Source organism: Myotis davidii, unplaced genomic scaffold (assembly GCF_000327345.1).
Source record: "Myotis davidii unplaced genomic scaffold, ASM32734v1 scaffold468, whole genome shotgun sequence".
NCBI classification, from domain to species: domain Eukaryota; kingdom Metazoa; phylum Chordata; class Mammalia; order Chiroptera; family Vespertilionidae; genus Myotis; species Myotis davidii.
The window spans coordinates 991,258-1,003,692 of record NW_006299170.1 but is presented as its reverse complement, the minus strand read 5'-3'; the positions used below and the strand labels follow the sequence as shown (position 1 = coordinate 1,003,692).

Genomic DNA, 12,435 nt, shown 5'->3' with positions numbered 1-12,435 from the left:
TGACCAAACATTTTAAAATTATACTGTATCAACACTTTTAATACTATATAATAATCAAAAATAGTTCTTAAAGTGTTGACTTTTACAAATATTTGTCATCTGTTGTCAAATTTAAAAAATATTGATAATATGGGGAAAACGTATAGATAAATATATATGTTACCTATACGTTTGTATGTTATCTATTGCTAAATAACAAAGTACCTTAAAACTTAGTAGCTAAAAGCAATAAGCACTTCTATTGTTCACAACTCAACCAGTCAACTGGGTGGTTCTTCTTGTTTCTGGGGTTATTCATGTATCTAAGACCACCTGCATGTAGACTACGCATCTCTACTGACATTGCTGGGATCTCTCATGTATTTGAATATCATCTGACTTGAAGCTGGTCTAGGATAACCTTGGCTGAGATGACTGGGCTCTCCTCCATGTGATGTCTCTTATCCTTTAGCTATCTAGCCCAGGCTTATTCACATGATGGCTCAGGGGGCCATGAGGGAGAGGTTCATCATGCTTCCCAAGACCTGGGCTCAGATGGTGCAATGTCCCTCCACTGCATCATGCTCACCAAAACCAAGTCATAAGCCAGTTCATCATCAGGGCAAAGAGCATAGATCCAAGGAAGTCAATGATTGGGCTATCTAAAATTAGTACTAACTGTCTTTTAAAAGCAGAGGAAAAAAATAACAAATATGCAAACTAAACATATAATTGTGGTACCTTTGTAGTGTGAAATTAAAGGTAACTGATTTTATTCCATTTTATAAATTTTTCTATTGTTTAATTTTAATGGCAAGCTATTATTTTTTAGTGAAATAGAAGAGTTTTTTGTACACTCAAAAAAAAAATAGACATATGAATATGTAGATAAACAGTGGCCACAACTGACAACTAAGGAGATCAGGAAAAAGAGAGAAAAGGTTGGCTTAAGTTTATTGAGTAGGGGAAAATTAACTATCTTGTTTCATCAAATACTATAAATTAGGCATGATTCTAGGTATGTTTATATGTAATTAGAGGCCCAGTGCACAAATTTGTTGCACTGAGATCCGGCCAGCCTGCCCCAATCAGGGCGTATTGGGGCTGGGCCAGTCAGGAGGAGGAGATGGCAGGAGGTTGGCTGGCCAGCCCTCCCTGATCAGGGCCCGAACAGCTTGGGGGAGGGGCATGGGCGATTGGCCAGTGGGCCCCACCTCTGATTGGTGTGTGTGTGGGGGGGAATTGGAGGTCAGTGGCTGGGGGAGGGGCTGTGGGAGGTTGGCTAGCCAGCGCCACCCCTGATTGGTATGTGTGTGTGTGTGTGTGGCGGGGGGCGATGGTGGGTGGAACTGGCTGGGGAGAGGGGCTGGGGTCCAATTGAGGTTGTGGGGGCTAATCAGGAATGGGACTTGCTGTGGGAGAGGCTGTGGGTGGTGGGCTGGCCAGCCTTGCCCAAAAATGGGGTTGGGGGTTGATCTAGGAGGTTGGCTGGTTAGCTCACCCTTAATGGGGTGAGGGGGGCTATCTGGGGTGGGCTGGTTGGAGGGAGGGGCTGCAGGCCAATCAGGATGGTGGGAGCCCATCGGGAGCAGGGCCTGCCAAGGGGAGGGGCTGCCAGAGGTTGGCTGGCCAACCCCACCCCTGATCACTGGTTCACTGGCTGCAGTGGGCATCATAGTGACTGGTTATTCCAGGTGTTATGGTGTTCCAGGAGCTGGCTTTTATATATATAGACTAGAGGCCCAGTGCATGAAATTTGTGCGTGGTGGGGGGTGTCCCACAGCTCGGCCTGCACCCTCTCTAATCTGGGATCCCTTGAGGGATGTCCAACTGCCGGCCTGATTGACTAACTGCTCCTCTGCCAGCCCAATTACCCTCAACAGCCCTTCCCTGCAGGTCTGGTCGTCCCCAACTGCCCTCTACTGCCAGCCTGATCACCCACAACTGTTGTTCTTTGCCAGCCATCTTGTGGTGGCCATCTTGTGATGATGTGGGGACAACCATCTTGTGGTGGCTATCTTGTGACAACATGGGGGTGGCCATCTTGTGACGACATAGCACGACGCCACCTAGGCTTTTATTATATAAGATTGCTTAATAAATTTAAACTGAATTCCTTAAATCTAACCATTTATTTTCAAATTGAGTACGGGGCTTTTCTCACAGATGCTTGAAGACTCCACTATTCTTGCTCAGCAGATCTGTTGAATTTGAATCCAGTGTAACAGTTCTAAGGTTCCTTTTATTTATTACTACTGCTGTATTTAAACTGAGCAATAATCCTTGTGCACATTTCACTAAAATGCAACTTATCTTTTCCAATATGCAATATAAAGTTATTTTTTGTTCTCTTTAAAATAGAAAAGAGAAGAAAAGAGATGACTTATTTGGGTTTTGAACATGATGCTCCTGTCAAGGTGTGCAGTTGTCAGTTTCTTGCTCCCTTCAAGCCTTCCACATTAACACTTCATTTCCAAGGGTGGACAGCCATCGGTCAAGTTGGTCCTCCCTCTAATTACTGGTTAAGGGGTGGCACAGAGACAAGGAAGGGTCCATTTGATTTATTAACTGTGCTAAATATAGAATGGAAAATAGAACAGAAACTGTGAGTATGTGTGTGTGTGTCTGTGTCTGTGACTGTGTGTGTGTGTGTGTGTGTGTGTTTTCTTCCACTGACTTTGTTATATCAAACTGAAAAGATAGATTTTGCTCTGTTTTCCAAAGGAAAAAGCTCTGAATCACAGGAGTCTAATCCTATCCTGGCAAAGAAGAAGAGGATTTGAGAAGCAGCAGCTTCCACTTAAGCAATACCAGTAAACACACCCGTGTCCAATGAGAGAGGAAAGAAAGTTGCTTTCATTTTTAAGATTTTTCCTGCTCAGGGAGCCCGCGCAGCAATGGCTGGTGAGTGACTCTAGTTTTTCCACTGTTTATGGCTGTGTTTGGGGGACTTACAGCTCAGGAGGAAGGCTGGGGGAGAGGAGCAGAGCCATGAAAGGGGCACTCAGCAGACAAAGCTATTCTACTCTGGGATGTGGGTGATGGGAGCTTGGGTCACAGAAGTGACTGTGCTAACACACAAAGTACTTTAGTTAATATGTTATAGCTTCTTAAAGGAAAAATAGGAAATTCCAAAAAAAAAACTGGATCTGTGTTCTTAAATCTTTCCTGTGATTTTAGGCTTCTCTTTGGGCTCTTACCTCCCTAGAATTCTTGCCCATTTTAAGAGCGTCCTCTTGTTTGAGTGAGAGGCCCTGCTGTGAAACACAGGAACTTGCATTTCCTCCATGTTTCGTTTTCAGCAAGCAAACCAGCTGTGGTTCGTGCTCTCAGTTCGTGCTCTACAAACAAAGCTGCTCTCAGCCCTGCCCCTGGGAACAAAATGCATTCTTCTACAAGTATAATATGTTTATGTTTACTGCTATACAAGTTGAATATCACGTGTTCTTAAGTATTGATAAATGTGATAGGAAGTGAATAGATGGTGGATGATACAAAAACTGACCCATGTCAGCTATCATGGATCTCCGTAGTGAAGTTGCTTCAAGTCTGTGAATGTCAGTTTCTTCATCTATAAAAGGGCACAGGCTTGAGTAAGGTATGTGCTATTATAAGTGTGGTCTGTGGAATCACCTCAGGAGCTGTTAGAAATAAAAATTCACAGAATGAAATAAAATAAAATGAAAATTTGATAGATCCACCCTGATCTATCAAAATCAGAATTTTTAAAGAGAAAGAGAGAGAGAGGAAGGAAGAGCAACATTAATTTGTTGTTCCACTTATTTATGTATTCATTGGTTAATTCTTTTAAAAAATATTTTTATTGATTTCAGGGAGAGAGAAATAGAAACGTGAAGGATCTGTGATTAGCTGCCTCCTGCATGCCCCCACTGGGGATTGAGCCTGCAACTTGGGCATCTACTCTTAACTGGAATCGAACCTGGGACCCTTCAGTCCTCAGGTGGTCACTCTAGCCACTGAGCCAAACCAGCAAGGGCCATTTGTTGATTCTTGTATGTGACCTGACCTTGTATGTGCCCTGATTAAGGATAAAACCTGCAACCTTGGCTTATGAGGATGAGGCTCTAACCAAATGAGCTGCCCAGGACCAGGCCCTATGAAATCAGAATTTTTGTGAATGGGGTATAGGCAGCTCTTGCTTATCAAGATGTTCAGATTCTTGATTTACATTAGAGAACCACTACCTATGGAAGGTCTTGTCTATATCTAAAATTGTATTGTTTTCACAGACAAGAGACAGAAAGAAGATCCCATCTATAAGGTGAAGTCAATTGCCAGGAACATGGTCGATGGCTTTTTTGATGATTTGACAGAAAAAAATGTTATAAATAAGGATGAGTTACAAAGGTTGGGAGAAGGATTAGACATCATTGTGAACAAGACTGAAAGTCTACTTGAGGATATCACTGAGAAAACTCAAATGACAGGAAAAATACTTATGGACCGTATCTTCAACCCCAGGAAACTACTGAGTTTGAGTGAGTATCTCAGACCAAGGTGCCAGTAACTAGTTCTTTATCTACTCTCATTACACGCTTTTTCTTTTCTTATTTCTATTCACGTGTGGAGCATGAATTGTCCACATATCTGGTACCTTCTTTGCCTGATTTTCTCATTTAATATTTCAAAATGCCCTCATCTACTCCTGTTCCTGTTCCAACAACTCCAATCACTTTACACTGATGCACATTTTCTTTATCAATTGTCACCTTCAATCATTCCGTAACCTACATTTATTTATTTATTATAGCATCTCTCTCCCTGCTGAAATGTAAACTCCTTGAGGCATGTATGTCTGCTTTGTTTAAGAATATATCCCAATCCACAGAAATGGCACCTGATAGGTGCTGAGTAAATATTTGTTAAATGAATCAATCAATGGTGCTGGAGTTGTATTAAATTTAATGAGAGCTTTTAGCTAATCTGTGCTACTCTGGCCATACACTATAGACATTAGAGTCATTCCCAGATATAGAATATCCAATGGAAAACCCCCCAAAAAACACAAAACAAACCACTATCTTCTGCTTAGCGGTGGTCTATGCCTGTTAAAGTAAAAAACCATTGAAACCTGTAAAGAATTTTTGTGAGTTTATTTGAGCCAAATTGTCGACATATGCTGGGAAGCAGAACCTCAACAAATTGAGATAGGGCTCCGGAGAATGACGGGGTTGCATTTGTATTTACACATTGCAGTCAAAGGAGGGACATAGGTGGGTTACATGAAATTCATTGGTGATAGATTAAGGAGGAGGGATAAAGCAAAGCAGGGAAACCCTGGGATTGGATAATAGGTAAAATGATGGACACACACTTAGGTGGGTGCAGGAACAATTAACATGATAATGAAGGGATTTGTGGTCTCTGTCCTGGCGCCCAGCACATTTGGTTGTGCCCCAGGGGCTCCAGAAAAAGGGAAGTTACAAATTACCCAGGCATTTCAAGGGTATGTTATCATAGATGCAAAAAGACAGATGGACTCAGTTAAGGTAAAGGTTGACCTTGTCAGTGAAGATACCAGCCTAGGATGTTACTGCCCACCATTACAGCTTTTAAATTTTAATTTCAGACCATCTTTGTGGTTACTTTAGGTCTCTGAGTTTGCAAGACTGCCATGCAGGCCTTCCCTGAGCTTGTCAGGTCAGCATGTGGCCCCTTTCATCCACAATCCCAAAAGATATATCTCTAAGAACCTGTATTTATCTGTGTTAAAAAGGGAGATAAGCAATTTGACACATACATGTGTCTTTCTCTCTAGAGCATGGGTCGGCCACATCTTTCCTTTGAAAGGACAGATAGTATTTTAAGCTTTTTGAACCATGTGGTGTCTGCCAGAACACAACTCAAATCTGCTGTTGTGGTATGCAATCAGCAATATACAATAAGTCCAAAATGAGTGTGGATGTGTTCCAGTAGCTTGTTCATTTACAAAAACAGGTGTAGGGCTGAGTAGGGCCCACAGGGCATAGATTTTTGTTGATTCCTACTCTAGCATAAAACATACACATGGGTATATATTCCAAATCCTTCCAACATCCCTCAGGGATTATTTTGTTGTTGTTGCTGTTGTCGCAAGATGAATTTTTGTAGAGATTTTTTTCCTCTTTGAAATGAAAAATGCTTTTGCAAAAAAGCCTTGATTAAATAATTTAATGATTCCTTGTATTAAATAAACAGGAAGATAATGACCTATTCCTTATTTTGTGGAAACTCAGCCTCCTCCTTCACTTTGTAGAAGGTTGCAGTCCTCTAAAACAAATTTGGAGTTTAAAGAATGAGTCAAATTTCCATGCTTCATATGCCATCTGCTGAACATAGTAATTTCCTTGTCAATGATAGGTGAAGAATTTGAAGTGTGTAGGCTCTAGAAACTTACTTCCGCTAATGCATATTTATTTTATTTTGGCAGCTCATCGTGAAAATGAGGATAGTGAATCTGAGAACAGTGAGTCTTCTTCCTCAACAGGTAAATGCCTCCAAGTCTCACCTCACAGGTGAAAACTTCTAGTGTTATCAGAATTTATGCTGGTAAAGACCTAGAAAACCCGTGTTCTCAATCAATTTTCGTCTTTGGAAATAACCTTCAGAGTAAAGCTTCGATGCTTAATATTTTGTTCATTTCACCTCAGAATCTGAAAATGAAAGTGAAGAAAATGAAGATAAGGAAAAAGCTGAATCAGTCCACACATTGGATCTCCCTCCAACAGGTAACTGCCATCAAAACTCAGTGGCTCATGGGAGCCCTCATACATTACTTGGTGTAAGGCAGCTATACAGCAGCCCTATGTTATAGTGAAAAGACCACTGAATTTAGGTTCAGGAAATCAGATATTTTTCCCTTCTGCCCCTAACAAAGTCCCTCAAAAGTAAGATTAACACTTGCATTCCTCTCTTTATTTCTAAGAATCTAGAAGTGAAAATGAAAATGATGAAACTGAGGAGCATGCTGGCTTGTCCCAGGCATCGGTTCTACCTCTGACAGGTAATATCATGGACATATAAGGACACTAATTGAGCTAGGGCATATTAAAAGGCCTTTTGGCACAGTGGAAATAGAAATGGAATAACGCCCCCCCCAAAAAAAAAATATATGCATTAAGTCCATCTGCCACCAACTAAACACGTTCTCTGGTACCTATTTCTCAGCTTTTCGGAGGTTCAAATTTTTAAATGGGATTAATAACATATTTAAAGGGATTCATAAAACATCTAAGATATAAGCAACTAGCAACTGCACAAAACAGAATAAAGATGTGGTTAATAAAAGTACATTAGAAAGACAAAACAGCATGAATCACACATACTATGTGGTGACCAAAGAACCTGACAAAATATAAGGCCACATTAAAGAATGACAATGTCTAGAAAGGGAGTAGTGATGGTGTTGTCTTCTGAGTATTAGATCTTCAGAAGTTCTGAACAGACCAAGGCATAAAAACTTTACAATCTGTATTCATTCTTACATCTATTCTTATATTGCATATATGCATCTGTTCATTGAAAACCTACAATATGCTATTCTAATTAATGTGTTTATAGCAATAAGCAATACAAAGATCCTGCTTACATGGAAATTACAACGTAGTGAAGGCAGATATATAATGAACATGAAGAAACAAAGTAGCATAATTTCAGGGAACATACATGAGAAAAGAGGATTTGCCCATAGAAAGAGATGTTGGGGTGGGTGGAAGGTACATGAGCCAGGGCGGATAGTTATGAGAACTCTCTTGAGGTGCTATTTCAGTACATACCTGAGCAACAGTTTGCCAAACTCTAATGCAAAAACATTCCATGAAAAGGCAAAACAAGAGCAAGGGCTCTGAGTCTGGAATGATCTTGTCATAGAAAAGGTCATCTGGCTGAAGAGCAGGAAATTAGCTAGAATGTGGTAGGAGAGCAGCTAAGGAGTCAGACTATTGCTGTAATGCCATTTTGGGGTATTTTAGAGAGTGGAAAAAATTGGATTTTGTTTGCAATAGAAAACATGTAAGGAGTTTTTAAGAGGAGGGATAAACAAGCATAGAGTCAGAAAAGCTACTTGAAAACTATTTGCATATTTTAGTTAAGAGATAATAGCTTTTAGTTTAGAACTGCAGTAATAGAGATTATGACAGGGAATTAAATTTGGGATCTATTTTGGAGGTAGAATCAACAGAAACTATAGATGAATTGGGTGTGGGCTAATAAAAGAAGTGAAAGAATCAAAGGTGGTTCTAGGTTTTTGGCTGGACAACTAGGTACCAGTTACTGAGACAGCGAAAAGTTGTGATTCAGAGTAAAATCAGGAGAAACAGATTTGCAGGAGTGGACAAATATCAGGAGCCCTTAGTACATGTTTAGTTTGAAACGTGCTATATCCAAGGCAGGTGTTGAGTAAACAGGATTTTGCAGAAGAATCAGGGATGGGAATACATTTGGGGATTCTTCAGCATGTAATGGTAGATTGAATTCCAGTGGTGGGACTGACACAGGCTGTCTGGGGAGAAATGCGGATAGAGAACAACATAGAACAACCCTACTTTTGGATGTATGGCAGAAGAGGAAGAGTCATCAGTGGGGACAGATTTAGAAAGAATGCTGGAAAATGCAGCATCCCAGAAGCCCAAAAAACATCTTTCAAAAACTAAGATGTTAAATGATGAGAAAGGGAAAAAGTGGTTTTTGGTAACCTTGATAACAAGTACTTTAAGTGGTGAGGATACTAGCCAGTTTATATTGCATCCAGGAGAAAAAATTGAGTTGAAAAAATAAAAATAGTGAAAATAGACAAAGCCTTAAAAGGAGTTGTGCTGAGAAGTGGAGAAGAGAAATGGAACAATAAGAGCTGGAGGGGAAGTGAGGTCAAGGGTAAGAGTTTTTAACAGATAACTTGATATAAAGGCATGCTACTATTCCAATGGGGATAACACAGTGGGGAGAGTGAGAGAAGTTGATGGTGGAGAAGGCCCAGCTAAATAAATGCCTGAGTCAAGTCCTGTGGGTGAGAGGGAATGGAACTCAGAGCATAAGTAGAGGTACCACTCTTATTGGAGGAAGAACTTGTCTTTATTTGTAGTAGGAGGAAAAATAAAGTAGGTGGGTAGATAGGTAGGTGAACTGATGAATTTGTTGGTTAAAAATGAAGTCATTTTTATGCAAAAATTATTAAAAGGAATAGAGGTTTGTTATACTAAGGTAAAACAAGAAACCAGGAGATACTTGGTAGCTGTTTTCAAGTTGACGCTAACTACTGTATTCATTAACAAGCAGTTATAAACTGTGCCAGATATCATTAATGTGTGCCAGATTATCTTGCTAGATACTGGAAATACAAAGATTACAGACACTTTCCTGTCCTACTTAAGCTCACAGTACAATAAACACAAGGTAAAATACAATAACTTTTTTTAGATGGGACAATTATATAAAATAATGTGGAGATAAATTAAAGTCATAGAAGAATTCATGGGCTTTCACAGGGAAAGGAATTAGATTTTTTTGTGATAAAAATGTGGGAAATACATAACAATACTTAGAAGGTTCTCACTTTACAATATTCAGAACTATTCAATAATGATTTAGAGTGTTTTAAGTTACCTGTTAGTAGAGATATTTCAGAGAATGGTGGTTATTGGGGTATTGTACATGGCATTCAAATATCTGAATGGTAACTTGACTAGGCCAAATGAACATTAGGCTTCTTTCTAAATCTTAGGTACTGTGTTCATATGAATGTAATGAGTTGGCTTTTAAAGATTAGTCAATGCTGTGAGCACTAACAAAAACAGAAATATATAGTGGGGGTCACTAAGAGGCAGAAAGAAAAGAGGGGGAATATTTGTTTTTGTTTTAGTAATTTAAATAGAAAACATTTTTATTATATTAAGCTGTTGGGTGAGATGGTGGTAAGCAATTCTTAAGAATGAAAGCCGACTCAACAGAGATGCATGATTGCAAAGCAGTGGACATTATTGCTTAATGAGGATTTGTTTTTGTTTTGCTTTTTCTCTTTTAGCTCCTCAGGAAACCCAGTCTTCCCAACCCATTCATAAGTTGAAACTTTGTCCTCCTGATCATTTCCAGAGACTGAAGACAACAAAGAAAGATGAGGTATTTTGCTTTGGAATAGGGAGAAACACAATTTCCCCACTTAAACAAGATACTGGAGACATACTGGGAATTTTAGTTCATGTAAAAATCATAGGTTGTTATCTAATCATGCTCTCTAATAAGTGATCCTTACATTACCTTTCCTGTCTCTTCCATCCCATCCTGGAACACATTCTAAACCTCTAACCAATGCCAAGTTCCTACTACATGTGTTCAGTCTATGGTCCTCTTTCCTCATAAGGACATAGAGTAGTTCCATTCCTAAGCTCTTCAGCCATCCATTCTGTAATGGGAAAAGGTCTGTTTTCTATGCACTTTGGAGGCAAACATGAGGAGGCCTGGGACAACTAATTCTGTGTTTGTTAATTGCAGATTTATCCAGTGATGGAGAAAGAGGGCAGAACACGCCTGGCCCTCATCATCCACAACAAAGATTTTGATCATCTTTGCAAACGATGGGGTTCTGAAGATGACCTTTTGGGGATGCAGGACCTGCTAGAAAGCCTTGGATACTCAGTGGTTGTAAAAGAGAATCTTACAGCCTTGGTAAGAACTCAAGAAAGTGGGACAAACTTCCTACCATCCTAAACAGTTTTGAACTTCTTCCTTAGCAGCGATACGAACAAAATACGCATATGTTATAGGAATTATATTTGTTCAAGAATAGGGTCTCCTGGATTTCTGCCTCCTCAAGTGCAGTCTCATAGCAAGGGTTCAGAGTACCTTTTAGTAGTAGTATCTCACTAAAAATTCTGGATCTCTCTAAAGGTCTCAATCTGAGAGAAAATCTATTACTTGATAATATTGGTGAAACAAAAGACCTAGGCCCTAAAATTGCCTGATACCTACAGAATGAGCTCATGAGATTTTTATAATTTCAACATCATGTGTCTAAATGTAAAGGCACGTATGTGGCAAAAAACAAAAACAAGTTTACACACACACACACACACACACACACACACACACACACACGAGTTATGATTCTGGCTCTGCCTAAAATTCACACACACACGCACACACACACACACACAGGAGTTATGATTCTGGCTCTGCCTAAAACATCCTGGGTAACTTTAGACAAACCATGTAAACCTAACTTTCTGTTGTTCCATGATGAGTGAATTTGTTAAGTGTTTATAATTTTTGTCAATAGAAAATTCTCTTTTTTAATGAAAACTTACAGAAACTCCAACATATGAAACAGATGAAAACTAAGATGAAACAGATGGAGATTAGTCATGTCACTTGCCCCTCATTCTATTTCAGTGGTTCTCAACCTTCCTAATTCCACGACCCTTTAATACAGCTCCTCATGTTGTGGTGACCCCCAACCATAAAATTATTTTCATTGCTACTTCATAACTGTAATTTTGCTACTGTTATGAATCGTAATGTCAATATCTGATATACAGGATGTATTTTCCTTGTTACAAATTGAACATAATTAAAGCATAGTGATTAATCACAAAAACAATATGTAATTATATAGGTGTTTTCTGATGGTCTTAGGCGACCCCTGTGAAAGGGTTATTCGACCCCCAAAGGGGTTGCGACCCACAAGATTGGCTACCCACAGGTTGAGAACCGCTGTTCTATTTCATCTCCCAGCATCGTCCTAGAGTCCAAATCGCCTGATCCCTTGTTGCCTGCACCGTTTTGTTAACTCCATCTACTGTTCAGTTGCAAACTATAGATGGAGAGCTCCTTCATCGTGATTCTGGAGTCTCTTTCAGGAAATGGTAGCAGTGCTATGTGAGTTTGCTGCCCGCAAAGAGCACCGATCCTCGGACAGTACAATCTTGGTGTTTATGTCACACGGTGTCCTGGAAGGAATCTGTGGGACAAAACACAGAGGAGAAGAACCAGATATACTTCATGATGATACAATCTTCCAAATTTTCAACAACCGTAACTGCCAGAGTCTAAGAGACAAACCCAAGATCATCATCATGCAGGCCTGCAGAGGAAGTGAGTCTGAGTTGGGGGAAGTCAGGGAGTGGCTTTACACTTTTTTCCCCATTCGTATGATGTCTAGCCTTCTTTGTCTCAGAGATGGGTGAGAAAAAACATTTCATTATCACTCTCAGGCCCAGTCCAGAATTGTAGTAATTTTGTATTATTCTTTTTTTTTATAATATATTTTATTGATTTTTTACAGAGAGGAAGGGAGAGGGATAGAGAGTTAGAAACATCGATGAGAGAGAAACATCGATCACCTGCCTCCTGCACACTCCCTACTGGGGATGTGCCGGCAACCAAGGTACATGCCCTTGACCGGAACCAAACTGGGACCCTTCAGTCCGCAGGCCGATGCTCTATCCACTGAGCCAAATCGGTTTC

General features: G+C 40.0%; 1 protein-coding gene across 2 annotated transcripts in view; it reads left to right on the top strand.

The window, feature by feature from the left end:
* Window positions 1–2,649: 2,649 nt before the first annotated feature.
* The window catches only part of LOC102773959 (caspase-12-like), a 13,275-nt gene continuing 3,489 nt past the window's right edge, over window positions 2,650–12,435 (top strand). The window contains exons 1-8 of one of the 2 annotated variants that reach the window (XM_006774657.2): window positions 2,650–2,883; window positions 4,230–4,478; window positions 6,410–6,466; window positions 6,630–6,707; window positions 6,905–6,982; window positions 9,998–10,092; window positions 10,465–10,638; window positions 11,829–12,063. In XM_006774657.2, the coding sequence (XP_006774720.1) occupies window positions 2,877–2,883; window positions 4,230–4,478; window positions 6,410–6,466; window positions 6,630–6,707; window positions 6,905–6,982; window positions 9,998–10,092; window positions 10,465–10,638; window positions 11,829–12,063 (973 nt within the window). In that variant the 5' untranslated portion in view covers window positions 2,650–2,876. Of the gene's footprint in view, window positions 2,884–3,483; window positions 3,578–4,229; window positions 4,479–6,409; window positions 6,467–6,629; window positions 6,708–6,904; window positions 6,983–9,997; window positions 10,093–10,464; window positions 10,639–11,828; window positions 12,064–12,435 lie in introns of those variants that run through there. The other variant, XM_015571075.1, reaches the window with a different exon arrangement.